Genomic DNA, 19,903 nt, shown 5'->3' on the forward strand with positions numbered 1-19,903 from the left:
ACTGCAGTGTACAATGGGTTTGTAAATAGTTTTATTTCAAGTTGAATCGCCATAGCATGAAAGGCCAGATCACTCAATGCTGAGGACAAACATCACTATCAAGGTGATGTTACCTGTGACACCAAAAATCAGCAGCTGGCTGAAACCTGAATTCTTACAGATATTTACAAGCACAACACTTTAGTAAATGCATTTTAAAAATAATATGCTTAATAAAATCCTTTTTTTTAAATTGGCAAAAGCGAAGTCAGAAAAGAAGCTTAGACAAAAAGCAGACATATTTTCCCCCCCCACACCCCTGCTGAGAGCTAAGTACTTATTGTATTTTGGTTTGGGTTAATTTATACAGAAGCATAAGTCCATCTTGTTTGCAATTAAATGACTTTTTGTGCTTCTGGATTAGAGCCCACCAGTAAGTCTACCTACAGAGTGGAGTGGATGTCATTTCTGTAATGGATGTGTGTCATAAATCACAGTTTATAGCTGTCAAACAACTCTGATTGGAAAATATAGCAGCAGCAGCACACTGTAATCTAACATATGTAAAACAGTCTTTGATTTCCTCTTATCCCTCTCTGCCCCCCCCCCCCCCCCCCCCCCCAAAATGAAGAAATGTGTGGGCTTTTTTATAAAGATTTTTGTTTTAAAACTTTGCAGGTGTTTCTGGTAAACCCATGGAGAAAAACATCACTTTGGACAGTGCAACTAGAGTTGAACTTTCATGCAAATTGGATGCTAAGTATTCGCATTTGAAAAGCCTTCAAGTGACTTGGAGAAAAGGAAATGAAACCATTGGGCACGTTAATAAAACTGAAAACAGCTGGAGCATCCAGTAAGTAGCATTCTGCAGTGAGGTGTGCAGATTGAGTTATCACACTCACATGCACTGCACAGCGCTAGCCATGTGTATGTTAGGAAATAGTCAAATACAGTAACCAGTGTCCTTAACTGATGTGTTGAAGCTGCTGGAAAGCAATCATGGAATCATAGAATGATTTAGGTTGGAAGGGACCTCAAAGCTCAGCCAATTCCAACCCCCCCGCTATAGGCAGGGACACCTCCCACTAGAACAGGTCACTCAAGACCTCATCCAGCCTGGCCTTGAACACCTCCAGGGAAGGAGCAGCTACAGCCTTCCTGGGAAACCTGTGCCAATGCCTCACCACCCTCACTGGAAAGGATTTCTTCCTCACATCCAGTCTAAATCTCCCCTCTGCCAGTTCAAACCCATTACCCCTTATCCTGTCATTACAAGAGCTTGTCAATAGTCACTCCCCAGCCCTCCTGTACCCCCTTCAGATACCAGAAGGCCACTGCAAGGTCTCCTCCAAGCCTTCTCTTCTCCACTTGTCGTGGAGGGGTTTTCTCTATTCCTCTCCTGTTAGGGGGAGGTGAGAAATTAATTTGAGGAGGTTTTGATTTTTTTATAAAATTATTTATTAAAATTAATATTTACAAATTTGTACCACCCCCAACCACTATGAAATCAAGGTTCATATGCAAAGTTATGAAAATAGCTTGGGATATATATTTACAGGGATTGATTATTAAGTGGAAACATCAAATTATGAACAATTATAGACAGAGAGAAAGATCCCTTAGGCTTAATGCCTCTTAACAACTATACTGTCTGCCCAGCAAGGGCTGAAACTGTGTCTGCTCTTTAGATAGAGGTAACTTATATTACAAAGGAATTGAAGCTTTCTTAGATATTAATCATTAATCACCCTCCCGGCATTCTGTCTCAGCGTGTGCCCAGTGTTTGGGGTCTTTGCAGCTGGAGTCTGTCCCAGCTTGCAGGGAATGATAAAGGTTTTCCCAGTCTCTGGGGTAACAGTATTTCTCTAACCTTCTCTCCTGGGGTGAAGTAGTCTCTGACTTGGAGCTGTTGCTTCTTCTGGATACCGTGTCCAGGGATGATCAGCCATCAGGAATTCCAGGTGCAGGAGAAGGATTTGTCTGTGTAGCTTCTGACACGGTCTCACAGCTAGCAGGCTGTGTTTGCAGGTTTGCAGACAGTCTGAGGGTCTGCTGGCTGTGGGCCTTTCCAGAGTTACAGAATAGCTGGCAAGCAGGGTCTATGCTGTGCTGCAGGGAGATGAGCTCCGTAGACAAATCAAGATAGCTCTAGGCTTAGGCAGGGGGTTTTAGGCTCCCCATATATATATGGTGCAGGCATGAATGTGCTCTGCTTCTCAAAGGGCTTGCAGGTAGCTTGACTACGCCTTGAGATCAATGCATGAGGTCTGAGCCTCTGTAATGCTTGCAAGTGAGTAAGGCCTGATCCTGTGTCTAGGTCATGCAAGCAGGGTCAGGGCAGCAGGATGCTGCTGTGGATCAGAGCTGAGTGTAAGTGCTGTAAGCTTCTGAATGGTTGGAACCTCTGGACCGTCTGACCACGTGGTGCTGCTGTGCACCCCTCTTTATAGGCTCTGGGCCGAGATTCGTGGCTCATTGGACATCTAACATGACCAATCAGGCTGGCCGTAAGCCAAACCTTGCCCCAGTAGGCAGTAGAGACGTGCCTGGACCTCCCAATAGGAGATTATCTGGGCGGACCCCAGGGTACACAGGCTGAGCGTGTGTGTGTTACACAACTTGTTTGCTGCCTCGTGGGTCCTGGCAGAAAAACGTGTCCAGGCATGCAGAGGCATAGAAAAGCTTCAGTTTTGGGGCTGCTGCCCCTCCACCACACCACTCTGCAGAGCCCAAACTCTCTCAGCCTGTCCTCAGAACAGAGCTGCTGCAGCCTTCTCAGCATCTTTGTATCCTCCTGTGGACTGGCTCTAACAGTTCCATTTCGTTCTTGTGTTGGAGGTTCCAGAACTGTACACAGAGCTCCAGGTGGGGTTTCATCGTATCATCTGGGAAGACAGGTTGCAGTTAACTTGAGCCCACAGGAAGAACTCTTCTTCTTCCTTTAGTACTAGAGAAACATGATTTTCTCAAGACAAGAGTATATAGAATAATGACACAACTCTCTGAGGTCCTGTAATTCACTTCAGTAAATTAAGTAGTAATCTTACTAAGACTGATAATATCCCTCTGCCTTTCTTCACTTTACCATTTACAACGTTCTCTTTTCCACCTCATTCCTGCTTTGTAGAACTCTGAAAGGCTTCAATGGCTCTATTCTGTAATTAGCATGAGAGAAGAAATTAGCTTTGCAGTAAAGTTTTTTTGATTGTTTGAAGATTATTTTATAATTCTTTCAAACCTATATAGAAACTTGAATCTTGTAGAACATTGTTTCAATTGATAGCATTTACAGCTGAACTTGAAAAATGTGTAAATAGGTTAATCTTGACCAAGCAGTCTCCAACGGGTTCCTGTATAGCTTTGATTTCTTAGCATGGAATCAGTGAGGATTGACTGGATGATCTTGGAAGTCTCTTCCAACCTGGTTGATTCTGTGATTGGAAGGGACCACAAGGATCATCTAGTTCCAACCCCCCTGCTATGGACAGGAACACCCTACCCTAGATCAGGCTGGCCAGAGCCTCATCCAGCCTGGCCTTAAATGCAGCAATGATACTTATGTAGAACTTTTATGATGGAAAATATGATCAGAATGTTCTGCCACTTTTCTCCTAGTCCATATACACAAATGACCAGGTAAGCCTTTTCCAATAGCACCTGTGCAATGTGTAGTTTGCCAGCAGAGAAGATGCTGGACTTCATTAGAGATCAGTCCCTTAACATTGTTTTATATTGAAGCTGTAGTAGTCATGGGCTGGCTTTAGGAAGAACAAACCGTTTAAACAGATGAGGGAAGTTCCAAGGAAGTTTCCTACCTGGGCTTCAGTAAAGCTTTTGACACTGTCTCCCATAGCATTCCTCAGAAACTCATGTCACAAGACTTGGATAAATGTACTCTACACTGGGTGAATTGGTTGGGTGGCCAAGTCCAAAGGGTGGTGGTGAGTGGTGCTAAATCTGGCTGATGCCTGCTTGCTTGTGGTGTCCCCTGAGGTTCACTACTGGGGCCCGTCCTCTTTAATACCTTTATTAATGATCTGGATGAGGGGACTGAGTGCACCCTCAATCAGTTTGTAGATAACACCAAGCTGGGTGGCTCTGACCTGCTAGAGGGTAAGTAAGCTTTGTAGCAGGATCTGGACAGGCTAGAGCAATGAGCCAAGGCTGATTATATGAAGTTCAGCAAGGCAAGCGCCAGGTCGTGCTCTTGGGTCACAACATCCCCATGGGAAGTTACCAATCTGGGGATGTGTGGTTGGAAAGCTACAACTTGGAGAGGACCTGGGGGTTTTGGTTGACAAGTGTTGCAGAGGGGCATTCTGCAACCTACACCGATTAGGTGGAGGGGAGAAATTAATTAATGCAAGAGGATATTTATAAAAATATATATATTTATTAACTTCCAACATCTCAACTCTTGCCACCCCCCACCACTGAACTTTAATATTAAATTGTTCTTTACATGGTTATGAAGACATTCTGGGAATATATATCTACAGAAACTTATTAATAACTAGCAAACATTCAAACTATATACAGAGAGAGAGTTTTCCCCACGGCTTAATGCCGCCTGGGGTCATATACTATTTGCCCAGCAAAGCTGAGCTGAAAGCTGCTTTCTGCTTTATGGCAGAGGTAACAGAAATTACAGAGGCATTTCAAGTATTTACTCACAGTTCAGATTAATAAGAACTCACCTTCCGGGGCTATGTCACAACCTATTGCAAGTGTCCAATTCTTCAGGGTCTCTGTCTGTGGACTTTGGGGCTGGAATCCTGCAGTTTCAGGGGAAATGGCAGTCTCTGACCTTATGGTGCTGTCTCCTGCTGGCTGCTCTCTCCAGGGGTACACAGGCAGGCTCTCCAGGTGCAGAGGCAGGATTCCATGCAGTCTGAGCACAGGTCCAACTCTGACTAAAGGCAGGCATACAGCTGCAAGGAAGTACGCACGCAGGCAGGCAATGTGGCGGAGCCGCAAGTAATGTGGGGGAGGGCCTAGCACCTTAGCCTGTGCACCCCTATTTATTAACTGTGGGCTGAGACTTATGGCCTCATTGGCCACTCAAATGACCAATCGAGTTGGCAGTCAGCCAAACCTTACCATACTAGGTAAAACCCACAGGCCTGGACTCCAAATATGGGGATCACGTGGGCCCAGCACCAGGCAGGCATGAGCTGGGTGTGTAGGGGCTTACACAATCAGGTGTCCTGGGCAACTGAGTTTATGGCCCCGGTCTGTTGTGCCCCTTTGTGCTTGTTTACCACTGGTGCAGGCAGAGAGACATGTCCAGGCCAAGCAGGCATAAATAAGCCTGCTTTCGGGCCTGCAGGCCCTCCACAACAAGAAGTCAACTGAGCATGAGTTAGCAGTGTGCCCAGGTGGCCAAGAAAGCCATTGGCATCCTGGTTTGTACTAGAAATACTGTGGTCAGGAGGAACAGGGAGGTGATGATCTGCCTGTACTCAGCACTGGTGAGGCCACACCTTGAGTACTGTGTTCAGTGCTGGGCCCCTTGCTCTAGGAAGGAGAATGAGGTGCTGGAGCCTGCCTAGAGAAGAGTACATTATGGCTTGTGAAGGGCTTGGAGCACATGGCCTGTGAGGAGCATCTCAGGGAGCTGGGGTGGTTTGATGGAGAAGAAGAGGCTGAGGGGAGATCTTACCACTCTCTACAGCTACCTGAAAGGAGGTTGGAGTGAGGAGGGAGCAGCCTCTTCTCCTTGATTACAAGAGAATAGAATAGAGGAAATGGTTACAAGCTGCTCCAGGGAAGGTTTAAGCTGATATTAGGAAACTCTTCCCCGTGGAAAAGGTTATCAAACATTGGAATGGTCTTCCCAGAGCAGTGGAGTCCTCGTCCCTGGAAGAGTTCAAACAGCTTGTGGACCTGGTGCTTAGGGACATGGCTTATGGTTGACCTTTCAGTACTGGGTTGAAGGTTTGACTGGATGATCTTTGAGGTCTCTTTCAAACAGATACATTCTGTGACTCTGTAATCTCTACATGGGTTTGGCTGTGTGGTTTGTACGGTGAACCCACATCTAATTCAACAACCTGTACATCATGCTGCTCATGGCTTTGTGACCAAGGAGAGTGAAAACTATTTGTTCCCAGGTGTTCTTGTGCTCTTGTTTCCATACTGTCAGGCTGCTCCTTACGCAGTACAAAGCTCATATCCTAGTTTCAGTGATGTGTGTTCTGTGTTCCTCTACTGATCTCTGCTGGTTTCGTCAGAATGTTTTAGCAGTCACCTATAGCTGTAGAACAAATACAAGCCCCTCCCCACCTCCCCCCCCCCAAAAAAAAAAAAAAGGAAACAAAATGGAGAAACTTTTTTGAAGTTTGCAGATCCTGGATAACAGTAAACTGGGAAGTTACAGCTGTACTCTGCAAGGTAAAAAAGAAATCAGCGCTAAGTTTCACTTACAAGGTAAGCACAATTGATTTTACTTCAAAGTTTGTTTTCCTTGACAGTTGAAATCCTGTCCTGTATTAAAATGGTTTTTGTGTAGTATAGAAATTGCACTTTAACTTGATAAGCAGTGACTGACAGAAGTACTCAGGCAGATTGGCCCAGTCAACAGCATTTCTAAAGCATGGAAGAGGAGTAATTTTGGAATAAAAACTAAACACACATAACAAAAGAGCATACAAGCTCCTCAATTCAAGAAAGATGTTGAGGTGCTGGAAGGTGTCCAGAGAAGGGCAACAAGGCTGGGGAGGGGCCTGGAACACAAACCCTATGAGGAGAGGCTGAGGGACCTGGGGGTGTGCAGCCTGCAGATGAGGAGGCTCAGGGCAGAGCTCATTGTTGTCTGCAACTACCTGCAGGGAGGCTGTAGCCAGGTGGGGTTGGGCTCTTCTCCCAGGCAACTAGCAACAGAACAAGAGGACACAGTCTCAAGTTGTGCCAGGGGAAGTATAGGCTGGATATTAGGAGGAAGTTGTTGTCAGAGAGTGATTGGCATTGGAATGGGCTGCCCAGGGAGGTGGTGGAGGCACCATCCCTGGAGGTGTTGAAGCAAAGCTTGGATGAGGCGCTTAGTGCCATGGTCTAGTTGACTGGCTAGGGCTGGGTGCTAGGTTGGACTGGATGATCTTGGAGGTCTCTTCCAACCTGGTTGATTCTATGAATAATGTTGCCCCTGACAGCAGTGGGCAAAATCTCACTGGAATGGAAGACCTGTGGAAATGAGGCAAACCAGCTGCTGGGAAGCATTGTTTCTGAGAGCTGTTCCCTTCTCTATTCTTTAACTTTATCTGACCTAACCAGCAGTTAATTCTCGGTATTGTGAGCTGCCATTGTTGAGTGGGATATCTGTTCACACAACTTGAGGAAACACAGGTATGCTTAAATCTTGTGTAACAACATGTTCAGACCTTCAGCCGGGAAGAAAGACAAAGATGTAGTTTATTCAAGACTTTTTAATCTGTGGAACTTGTCAATGTGTGGGTAAGGTCTAGCTGAGTGGCTGCTTGTGCCTGTTTAGATTGTGAAAAGGCAAAGGAGACCTTATTCTTTTGGAAGCATACACTGACTATTTCATTAAGGGTAGGAATGACTCAACAGGGAAGTCATCTTTTCCAGAACAGTGCATAGGACTGGTTGATTTATTGCTAGAAGATGGGAGAATTGCTTCACAGTGGTTGAATGCTACCACTTCTGATGCCATAAAAAGTACTGGCTTGACACTTTTAAAGATTAATGCAAGAGTGAAGGAAATGGGAAAGAAGTCCTTGAATCCTCCAGTCAATGTGGCGAGAGCAATTCTCAAACTGAAAGATGAGTAGTGTGTTGGTACAGACTCAGTGGCTAAAGTCATCACTGCTGTAACTGCAGTAGCTTTTCCACCAGACAGTTAGGTATTATTGGATGTTATCTCTCATCCCTTTCCCCCTTGTTCTGGCTTGGCATAACCCTGCTCATTTTGAGGAGCTAAGCTTTCACCCAGGTCTGCAGAAAACAGTAAGAGATGCTCACAGGAAGTTCAACTTATTAAATGTGGAGACTATTCACAGGTGTTTTTAAATGGTATGGAGTGCTGCAATAGCTGTATTAAAGACTGTAATCTACCAAATGTATTTGCTGTTTATGCAGAGGCTGTTGCAGAGCTGCCCTAGTATACACACTATTCAGGAGCTCTGGCCTTTAAACCAGTGTGGAAATCTAGTTGGTAGAAATAGTCCTGCAAGCACAGAATCAGAATCGTCAGGTCTGGAAGAGACCTCAAGGATTATTTAGTTCCACCACCCCACCCCCACCATAGGCAGTGACACCTCACACTAGATCAGATTGCTCAGACCCTCATTCAGCCTGGCCTTGAACATCTCCAAGGATGAGGCTTTCACCACTTCCTGGGCAACCTGTTCCAGGGTCTCACCACCCTTACAGTGAAGAACTTCTTCTGAACATCCAATCTGAATCTACCTGCTTCTAGTTTCACTCCATTCCCCCCAGTCCTATCACTATCTGACATCCTAAAAAGTCCTTCCCAGCTTTTTTTGTAGGCATCTTCAGATACTGGAAGGCCACAAAAAGGTTTCTTGGGTGCCTTCTCTTCTCCAGACTGAGGAGCCCCAAATCTGTCTCCACAGAAGAGGTGCTCCACTCATCCAATTATTTTTCATTTTTCTTGTGAAGCAGAAGTGTTTTTCTCATCAAATTATAGGGAATTTATCTGCAGAAACACCCAGAACCAAGTGTAGTATTTCCTTATGTACATTCAAGGATTAACAACTCTTACATAACCTGATCCCACAAGTCATGATGGACATTCATGTCCTAAATCACAATTAGTACTGTCACAAGTATTGTTGGTATACCTGTAGCTGTGCTTTGCCACTTGGTCAGCATGGCTAAGTCTCTTGACCTGTTGTGAGGGGTTTTATTTGTTTTCATATGTTCCATCTTTTACCAACCTCCTTTTTTTTCCTTCTATAAATTAGAAAGGAGGCAGCAGCAATAAGAGGCATATTTATCCATGCTATCAACAACAAGAAGATACTCTGCCACTACTGCTTAGGAGGATAGTGTTAAAAATGATTAAATATGGAGTGAGAAGACCTCTGGTAATGAGTCTGGACTGATGCATTTTCCTACCTATTTAAGTTATACTGAATCCCCTCTTACAATAGGATACAGTAATGAAGTGGAGTAAAACTTAAGTGGAGCTGAGGAAAACATGCTGCTAAACATCCTAATAAAGAGGGAAAGAGTGGGAAGGGGAAGTACCCTATCCTGCTCCTTCCCAGGAACTTCAGCCTGGAGAAAAGCAGGCGCTGTGGAGACATAGTGGCCTTCCAATAAACTGAAGGGGGCCTACAGAAAAGCTGGTGAGGGCATGTGATGATAGAACAAGGGGAAATGGTTTTAAACTACATCAGGGTAGATTTAGATTAGACATGAGGAAGAAGCTCTTTACTGAGAGGGTGGTGAGACACTGGAATGTGTTGCCCCAAGGTATGAAAGCCTCATCCCTGGAAGTGCCTAAAACCAGGTTAGACATGGCTTCAGCAGCGTGATCTAGTGGGAGATGTCTCTGCCCAGGGTAAAAGGTTTGGAACTAGATCACAGTATGTCAGAGGTTGGGAGGGACCAAAGAGATCATCAAGTCCAATCCCCTTGCCAGAGCAGGACCTATGAGTTCCCTCCTAGCTCAAGCCATTCTGTGATTCTATGATTATTACGTGCATGATGTTTATTCTGTCTGTGAGGTTTTACTCTTGGTAGGCTATGAGGCATTTACAGTTATAAAGCCTGGAACATGCAGCTCTGATGCTGTAATCTGATGTCTTCTTTCTTGTGGATTTGTTCTGTCCTCAGCAAAATTGAACCTGAAATCCTGCACACAAAAGCCACAACTTTGTCTTAGAAAATGTTTGTAACTGCCGAAGTTCCCTGAACCTGCAGTTTTGTCTAAATTACAAAAGAGTTCTCTGGTCACAGACACTATTACATGATAGCACTGTGGCTGGGAGAGACTCTCAGGCTTTTTTGAGGGAATTAGTGTGCTTCTAGGTGTACTAGAATCAACCACGTTGGAAGAGACTTCCAAGCTCATCCAGTCCAACCTAGCACCCAGCCCTAGCCAGTCAACCAGACCATGGCACTAAGTGCCTCATCCAGGCTTTGCTTGAACACTTCTAGGAACAGCAACTCCACCATGTCCCTGGGCAGCCCATTCCAATGCCAATCACTCTCTCTGACAACAGCCTCCTCCTAACATCCAGCCTAGACCTGCCCTGCCACAACTTGAGGCTGTGTCCCTTTGTTCTGTTGCTGGTTGTCCTGGGAGAAGAGGCCAACCCCACCTGGCTACAGTCTCCCTTCAGGTAGTTGTAGACAGCAATGAGCTCTGCCCTGAGCCTCCTCTTCTCCAGGCTAAGCAACTCCAGGTCCCTCAGAATAAAGCATGTAGCTTACAGCTGTCAAAGAAGGGAAAGAGGAAATGGGTGAGGGTAATTGGTTTGATTATCACTTAGAAGATGCCAATTAATACTGAAAACTAAGATGATGCAGTGACTGAGAACAGTATTCTGTAGTCTTCAAATTCTAGATATGAAATACTGTATTGAATAGACTCTTCTTTTAGATCGTATCATGAGTAATAGAATTGCCTTTTTAAGGAAGAAAGGAGCGAACAGACCTACTGTACATATGTCTAAATACCTCTTTTGTAATACTATAATTAAACTGTAGCTCTTATTTGATTTTTTTCCTATTTTTTTTCATAGTACCAGAAATTGAAGGAAAAGAAAAACCCATAGTCAGCTATGAAGGAGATACAGCTGTAATGATCTGTAAAATTTCTGGCTATACACCCCTTGCTTGGACCTGGTATATGGCCAATGGTAGTGAACAGGTAAGGTTTCTGTCTATTGACCAAGCAAAACAATGTGGCAAAAATGTGACAGGCACTCTGTCAAATATGGCACTTCTTTGTAGGCTGTACAGGTTGCATTTCCCTGGAAGTCAGTGTAACTCTCTATGGATGGAAAAAGCAGCCATGCTGTTTAGAAGTAGTCATCATTGCAGAGGGTGTGGAATTATATAGAATCAAGCAGGTTGGAAGAGACCTCCAAGATCATCCAGTCCAACCTAGTGCAATCCACCAGCCCTGTCCATTCAACCAGACAATGGCACTAAGTGCCTCATCCAGGCTTTGCTTCAACACCTCCAGGGATGGTGACTCCACCACCCCCCTGGGCAGTCCATTCCAATGCCAATCACTCTCTCTGACAACAACTTCCTCCTAACATCCAGCCTAGACTTCCCCCAGCACAACTTGAGACTGTGTCCCCTTGTTCTGTTGCTGGTTGCCTGGCAGAAGAGATCAAGCCCCACCTGGCTGCAGCCTCCCTTTAGGTAGACAGCAATGAGGTCACCCCTGAGTCTCCTCTTCTGCAGGCTGCACACCCCCAGCTCCCTCAGCTCCTCATAGGGTTTGTGTTCCAGACCCCTCACCAGCTTTGTTGCCCTTATTTGAACACCTTCCAGCACCTCAACATCTTTCTTGAACTGACACAGTACTCAAGATATGGCCTGACCAGTGCTGAGCACTTCCTTCCCTACTGGCCACACTGTTCCTGAGGCGGGCCAGGATGCCATTGGTTTCTTTTGCCCAGCTGGGCACTCTGCTGGCTCATGTTCAACTGCTCTCTACCAGCACCCCCAGGTCCCTTTCTTCCTGGATGCTCTCAACCAGTATGTCCCCAGCCTGTAGTGCTGCTTGGGACTGTTGTGGCCAAAGTCTAGAACCCTGGTCTGGTTTATATGGTGTTTTTTTTTCTATGCCATACTCTTACAATCCAGGAAAAGCATCACACTGGTGTTGGGATGTGTGTTTTTACTACATCATTGAGCATTATGTTGGTCAAATATTATTCATGTATTAAAAATAATTATAGCAAAATACTTTTGAAGACATGGAAAGTATCAGTGGTTTGAGGGAGAACTTCTTTTTCTTCCAAGTAAAAGCAGTATTTCTCACCCTGTATGGCCTCTCTGAGTCACTGGACTTGAAGGAGACTGCTAACACTTGGCTCTGCAGGACTTATGTCAGCTCTTTCTTTAAAGTCTGTGAGGAAATGTTTTTTCTCAGTAGTTTCTCTCCTTCATGTACCTACCTTTCAGAATCTCCTGTAGCCTTGAAGGCATAGCCACTTTGTTCTAGCCCTTTTCCAGGGAAAGTACTGTCAAGTAGGGAAGAGGTAAAGCAACAGTGACGTAACTCCCAGCGAGGCAGCATTCCCATTTCCACTTCTTTGAAAAGAGTATGCCCTGTCCTGAGGTTAAAACTGGATGTTAGATCCTGACATCTGGGGCCACCTTTGTCTGTGGGCAGTCAAGAATACCATTCAGCTGATCTCAGATGGACTAAAACAGGTCAGACAACTTGCTCATCAGAAATGCCTTGTTTTTTTCCATTGAAAGTGGAAGGAACTAGAGTGACCAGTTAAGGCAAATCACAGTATCACCAAGGTTGGAAGAGACCTCATAGATCATCAAGTCCAACCCTTTACCACAGAGCTCAAGGCCAGACCATGGCACCAAGTGCCACGTCCAGTCCTGCCTTGAACAGCTCCAGGGACGGCGACTCCACCACCTCCCCGGGCAGCCCATTCCAGTGTCCAATGACTCTCTCAGGGAAGAACTTTCTCCTCATCTCCAGCCTAAATTTCTCCTGGAGCAGCCTGAGGCTGTGTCCTCTCGTTCTGGTGCTGGCCACCTGAGAGAAGAGAGCAACCTCCTCCTGGCCACAACCACCCCTCAGGTAGCTGTAGACAGCAATAAGGTCTGCCCTGAGCCTCCTCTTCTCCAGGCTAACCAACCCCAGCTCCCTCAGCCTCTCCTCGTAGGGCTGTGCTCAAGGCCTCTCCCCAGCCTCGTCGCCCTTCTCTGGACTCACTCAAGCATCTCAATGTCCCTCCTAAACTGGGGGGCCCAGAACTGAACACAGTACTCAAGGTGAGATCTAACCAGTGCAGAGTACAGGGGCAGAATGACCTCCCCTCCTTCCCTTGGAGGTGAACTAAATGTCATTCACATGTCACTTGCTCTTATCGAGCTGCCTGCCTATGTAGTGCTGTGTCACAAAGGTAAATAATTTGATTAGTTAATTCATCATTGTGCTAAGAGTTACCTTTTTTTCTTTCAGATTGCCATTAATGACTCTTTGCTGGCAGATAAATATGTCATTAATGGAGGATCTGCCAATGTAACCCAACTGAAGATACTGAACCTCACCAAGGAAGATAATGGCATATATCAGTGTGAAGCTGCATTTCAATTAGGGAAAAGCATAGGAAAGCTGAAACTTAAAGTTCTTGACCTCATGGTGCCTCTCAGACCCTTTCTAGCAATTGTGGCTGAAGTTGTTATTTTAGTAACCGTCATTTTCCTTTATGAGATGTATTCAAAGAAGAAAGAGAAATGTGCAAGTAAGTCTCTTCTAGACTGTTCTATCTGTCAGCTGCAATTGTCACTGATAGTAGAAATCTGTCACCTGTAGTGCTTCATATATAAAGTTCAGGATGACTTTTATATCTGCATTTCTTACTGGTAAAATACTTTGTTCTAGACCACTGCATTGTTTAGACAATAAATCCTCTGAGCTCAGGTGCAAAGTGCTTTCCAGAATACTTTTTCATAAATGGGTTTGTTTCCTTATGAGGCAGGAGATTAATATTTTATTGGGAATGCTTAGGAGTGGAAGCATGTGTTAATAGTCTTAGTAGCAGAAACTTCCACCGAGATTGAGCAAGGAAAATGCACTAATATTGGTGGTTGAAAATAAGGCAGGCACAGGTGAGCTGAAATAGATGTGCAGAGTGAAACAGAAGCTTTTAAGTAGAAATATAGATTTTTATGTGTATATGTCTTCCGAAAAACATATCTATACATAGGTGTATTTCATAGAATCAGGGTTGGAAGGGACCACAAGGATCATCTAGTTCCAACCCCCTGCTATGGGCAGGGACACTCAACCCTAGATCCAGCCTGCTCTTAAACACCTCCAGGCATGGGGCCTCAATCACCTCCCTGGGCAACCCATTCCAGCCTCTCACCACTCTCATGTTCAAAAACTTCCTCCTCACATCCACTCTGACTCTCCCCACCTCCAGCTTTGCTCCATTTCCCCCAGTCCTGTCACTTCCTCAGAGCCTCAAAAGTCCTTCCCCAGCCCTTTTGTAGGCCCCCTTCAGGTCCTGGAAGGCCACAAGAAGGTCCCCTGGGAGTCTTCTCCAGACTGAACAGCCCCAACTCTTTCAGTCTGTCCTCACAGGAGAGGTGCTCCAGCCCTTTGAGCATCCTTGTGGCCCTGATACACATATTTGATATGCATATTATATAATGTGATATATATTAACATCAGGTTGATAAATCTCAAAGCAAGACTTCTGACAGTTGCAGGTAATTACACTGAGTAAGGGGAGAAGATAACATGAATTACAAGTTAAAGAAAACTAATGGAAAGCTTGTTCTGCTTATGGAGTAAACATAATAAACAGAACTTACCCAGCTTTTGAGACTTTTTTTTTCTGTTTTGCAGCAGATGAAAAAGAATTTGACCAAGTTGAGCAACTGTAAGTTAAATATTTCTTTACTATAGTTAAATGCTTGTTTTTTATGTGTATTACAGTGTTATATAAATACATCCATAGAATCAACCAGGTTGGAAAAGACCTCCAAGATCATCCAGCCCTCTCCAGTCATCTAGACCATGGCACTAAGTGCCTCACCCAGTCTTTTCCTGGATTCTTGTTGATACAAGGTTAACGTTGTTGATAAGGGTTAATGACAAGTGTGAAAGTACCATTTATTTCTTTCTTTAAGACTTCCTAATTCCAGAGTGTGCACAGTGCTTCTCTGTGCCTTGCACTTAATTTTGCTATTTGAAAGATACTTCACTTCTGAGGGCATCACGTGTCCTTAGAGGATGTCATATTGAGTTTATGTCTGTAAGGAAAATCTATTGCAGGAGGAAATTTTACAAGAGGCTTTGCTTTTTTTCTCTTTTTTTTTAATATAATTTATTTGTTTATATTAAGATACATTTATCACTTGCGTGTGGTCAAGCCCTAACTGTGGTCAGCGGGTGTGCTGAGAACTGGTTCTGTTGATTTGTGTGGTGGTAGGTCATGTGTCTTAGAGGAGGTCTCTCACTGTGCTTAAGCTCCCTGAGCACAGGAATGGCTATGCTACTGGAGTCACAGGACCAGTTGTAGCCTCTTCTGTTGCTGTTTTCTGCTGCTTAAGGGTTGGTGCTCCTATGCTGCCTCTCCACGTCTCAGGATGATGCATTTCTAAAGGCTTGCTTGCTTCTCTCTTTCTGTCTGTCCTTTGAAGTTCATTTACTTCATTTGGTCTGTGAACTTCTGTTTCCAGATGCAGCCTAGCAGATTTTTTCAGATATGCCCAGTCTAAAGTTGTGGGAGGGGAAGTATAGGCTGGATGTTAGGAGGAAATTCTTCACAGAGAGTGATTTGCATTGGAATGGGCTGCCCAGGGAGGTGGTGGAGTTGCCATCCCTGGAGGTGTTGAAGCAAAGCCTGGATGAGGCATTTAGTGCCATGGTCTGGTTGACTGGCTAGGGCTAGGTGCTAGGTTGGACTGGCTGAGCTTGGAGGTCTCTTCCAATGTGGTCGATTCAATGATTCTAATCCAGTTTTCTTCCCCTCAGTCCTTTTTCTCCCCTTGTGTGTGTTTCTTACTTGTCTTGAGTAATGCTGTCTTCCCCTTTTTGAATTTCTTCCTGCAGTGACCTTCTCTGTTTCCTTTTGTTGCATTCACTTTCCCATCCATTTTTTCCACTGCTAGCTGAAAAATATTTTAATGCCTTTTCACTTTATCTAAATGGCTTTAAAACTGTAATTCAATTACACTCTAAAGTGAGGATATGTCTTGGGAATATAGTGTTCCATTATAATGCTTAGTGTTTGGGGATATGTCTTGGACTGAAAAATGGAATAATTGCCCTTGTCACACAGCCCTGCTCTTTATAAACATGCTGAAACTGTATTACAGTAAGATCATAACACTGTGCACTGAAATGTCTTCATGTTTGGTGAGATGGTTATGGCTTTGATCAGCTACTTGATCTTTACATGGATAACACATTCAGTGAAAAATCTATTAACCCATGTCATTCTTACCTATTTTTTAATAACTAAAAGCTATTTTAACTTCATTTTGAACTAGTTTTTGCTGTCTGTTTATAAGATAGCTGTATGTAACAGAGAATGACCCCAAAGGAACTCCTCTGGTTATGTCAAGTGATGGCCATGCAGAGCTTAACTTGGTTGATGAGGCTGTAATTAGAATGTGACATCCAGCAATACATTACCTGGTTATTCAGAAAGAGACCTTTTTGTAGCAAGAGAATTGTTAACTCAGGTCTTGACTGTGACCGAAGCTATGTAGCTTGTTGTAGGTATTCCAGTAGGAGCAATCATGACTATTTGAGTCTATGTTCTGAGGATTGTTGCTTGTTGTGGTGATTGGAGCTAGATTTCTAGCTCAGGCATAAAAATATTCAGAACAGAGAAACTGAGATGTAGAAGCTCTGAGGGGAGAGGTGAACATTCTAGGGATAGGCCATATGATGGCAACAATGGATAAGTTCATATAGTTTCATCAAGAGCTTTATGTCTGGAAACACAGCTTATAACTTCTCCCTTGCTGCTTCAGCTGAGCCCGCTGCTATCTTAGAATCATAGAATCAAGCAGGTTGGAAGAGACCTCCGAGATCATCCAGTAAAACCTAGCACCCAGCCCTAGCCAGTCAACCAGACCATGGCACCAAGTGCCTCATCCAGGCTTTTTCTTGAACACCTCCAGGGATGGTGCCTCCATCACCTCCCTGGGCAGCCCAATGCCAATCACTCTCTCTGTGAAGAACTTCCTCCTCACATCCAGCCTATACTTTCCCCGGCACAACTTGAGACTGTGTCCCCTTGTTCTATTGGTGGTTGCCTGGGAGAAGAGGCCACCCCCCACCTGCCTACAATGTCCCTTCTTCCCCCACTGCTGTTTTGGCTGCTGCTGCTTTTGCTGCTTTGCTGCCATTTGACCCCTTCCCCATCTTCCTTAAGGTTATTATATTTCTCTAATAGTTTATTAATCCTTACGCTGTTATATTTAAGCTATAAGAAATACAAATTCATTTTTCCCTGACATTCCAAAAAAACATGTTGTAGTGAATTTATTCTACTGGGGGAGGGATCCACCTTAACCCAGGACATATTTGAGCATTCAATTGTATACCTATTCTGTACACTAAAAGCAACGATAGCACAGCAATCAATTCTGAGAATGCCATCACTGCTATAACTTCTGCCTAGAACTTTGTGGGATTTTGGAGGTTTTTTTTGCTGAGCTTTACTGCTTTTCTGAGAAGCTTTGTCAGTTGCTTAATTTCTTTTCTTATAACTTTATATAAGAAGAGAGAATCAAATACATTTTAGATGTATTCTCTGGTTGGATTGTGGGATGAGATGATTGTGCCCATTTGTATACTTAAAAGTTTTGGAATCTAACCTCTTGTTCTTACAGTAAATCAGAAGAAAGCAATGGCCTGGAAAACAGTGGTGCTAGGCACAGAAGAATTTAATCTGGTTCCTAAAAAGGTGAGGTAAAGGTGAGACAAGCTAATTTACATTTGTCTTGAACAGCCTGATACAAAGAATTTCACTGTGCCATGCCAATTTCCTTTTGATGTGGGAACGTGGTAATGGAACCATTGTTTATATAAAACAATATGATGTATTATTGGCAAGAAAATTAGTCCAAAACGTCTTAGTTCAATGATACCATCACTGTGGTTTAATAGTGCTGTTCACCCATGCAGTGTTTTAATGTAGAGCTCAGATTGACCTGGTTAATTGCTTGACTTCTGATCATGAATCACTATTGCCAATGACAGGGTAGCTGCTGAGATGCATTAGAGCTGCTGATGTATCCAAAACTAGGCTGCTCCTCCAGGCTGTGTGTTGGGTGTGAGGAGAGTTTATAGAAGAAAGATACAAGCAGGGATTGTGAAAGTGATGGAGACATGAAACAAGGGATTCTAGGAGTCTAAGCAGCTCTTTATAGTTGGTGACCAAAGGGATTAACAGCAGAAGGAAGCAGAGGATATGTAGCCCAGAGGAAGCTATATAATGAACTTCCTTGATTCTCTGCTCTCTTTACAGCCTAGTGACAGGCAGCTTCTGCTTATGCCAGCTGAAAATGCTTGTCAGAGGACAGTCTGTTAGTTGAGGACCAATTCAACACACTTCTGCTCCCTCTCCACATCTGGCATCCCAATCTCTCACCCAAACATGAGAAATGAGTGACTGCATTCTTGTTACTGCTGGTAGTTTATCACACGCTGTCCCCCTGAGGGAAGATTTGCCATGCCATCTATATTAAAGAACCAAAATAGAAGTATCAAATGAAATTTATACAAAGAGTAACAACCTTTGTCTCTTTCTCTTATGTTCCTCTACTTGTTTAGTGCTGTGACCTCAGTTCCAAAAGACTTACCCCCATATTGGAGCTAAAGTCTCATTTTCATGAAGTCCTTTTGGCGCACGATACTCAGTGAATCACTAAGGATTTGGATTGGCAAATTGTAATATATACATTAGAATTAATGTAATTTTCAAACTAATATGAAATGGAAATAATGCAATAATAATAGTGGGAAAATGATCATGTTATAAGAAGGTGTGTGTTTTTTTTTTTCTTTAATTCAGGAGTTTTAACCCAATGGGAGTGGAAATCATCATAAAGCTAAAGAAGATATATGCCGCTATGCCTCTTAAACATCCACTGTGCTTCTAGGTGAAATCCTCTGTGCTTATGAAAGAAGAAGATGCTTTTAAGATTGCTGTACAACTGCTCATTTTTACAATGACAATAATGCATTCTGATACAGTGTGGTTAGAGCTTGTTAGCAATGCTGCCTTTTTACTAAAGGAAGGTCTGGGATCAGACTTCCTGCTATTTTATGACTGAAGGGTTTTCTTTGTGTGTCCTAAATTGAAATCAACTTCACACAGAATCAGCCAGGCTGGAGGAGATCATCCAGCCCAACCTCTCACCCAGCCCTATCCAATCAACAGGCAATGCAGGATGGGTCTATCACCTGAGTGTTTGTAAAGATTGACTTGAAAGATGAAAAATATTTGTACCAAAGACAATGCCTTTTACTAGCAGGTTAAGCAAATGACACAGCTGTTTTCACCAAAGAAATTGGCAAAGAGAGTCTTTATTGTTATTTAAGTGAAATAGTGGCTTTGCAGTTTGCTCTGAACAGTTGACATGTCTTCATTCTAACTTCAAGCTTCACTCAAATGAGTGATATAGGTACATTCTGAATACTCAAGATACAGATTTTCCTAAGATGTTCTGCTGTGCCTGTGCTTCTCCACTGTAGTTGTAAGCAGGCTACGCACAGATCAGATTTCAGCTGTACTTCAGAACAGACAAAAAGCAAAGGGGATAAAATGCTGTATCAGATTATAACTGAAATAATAACTTATGCTTATAGAAATTGCTGTGTGATGGGAGGGCTGCAAAACCAGTTGTGAAATTACATAGAACACTGAAATCTCACAAATATATGGTTCCTGCAGTACATCCTGTCTTGATGGTGCTGTTACTTCTTGCAGTGTACTGTATCGTTTCTTAATCTTAGAGCACAGAGATTTTGAGCAGCTAAAGCTAGTAGAATAAAGCAGCATGAATGTCACCAGTTCCCTTACACAAAAATGGTGGCATTGCTGCCATGATGTTACTTTAGAAGAGCTAGTTGCCATAGTTCTATATATGCCATTTCATTACATTAGCATTAGTCAGCTGAAAAATATGCAGCTAAGAGTAATGCAGTTGATTGTATTAATTGCTTTTGCTTGGTAATCCAAAAGAAAAAGAACTCAAA

General features: G+C 43.7%; 1 protein-coding gene across 1 annotated transcript in view; it reads left to right on the top strand.

Moving 5' to 3' along the window:
* The window catches only part of EMB (embigin), a 42,837-nt gene extending 24,153 nt beyond the window's left edge, over positions 1-18,684 (top strand). Inside the window, exons 4-10 of the mRNA XM_064140283.1 lie at positions 658-832; positions 6,320-6,408; positions 10,713-10,840; positions 13,136-13,418; positions 14,531-14,564; positions 17,533-17,606; positions 18,171-18,684. Coding sequence (XP_063996353.1) covers positions 658-832; positions 6,320-6,408; positions 10,713-10,840; positions 13,136-13,418; positions 14,531-14,564; positions 17,533-17,590 — 767 coding nt within the window. The 3' untranslated portion in view covers positions 17,591-17,606; positions 18,171-18,684. The remainder of the gene's footprint in view (positions 1-657; positions 833-6,319; positions 6,409-10,712; positions 10,841-13,135; positions 13,419-14,530; positions 14,565-17,532; positions 17,607-18,170) is intronic.
* Positions 18,685-19,903: the final 1,219 nt, after the last annotated feature.

The sequence above is a fragment of the Pogoniulus pusillus genome, chromosome Z, assembly GCF_015220805.1.
Source record: "Pogoniulus pusillus isolate bPogPus1 chromosome Z, bPogPus1.pri, whole genome shotgun sequence".
Lineage (NCBI taxonomy): Eukaryota > Metazoa > Chordata > Aves > Piciformes > Lybiidae > Pogoniulus > Pogoniulus pusillus.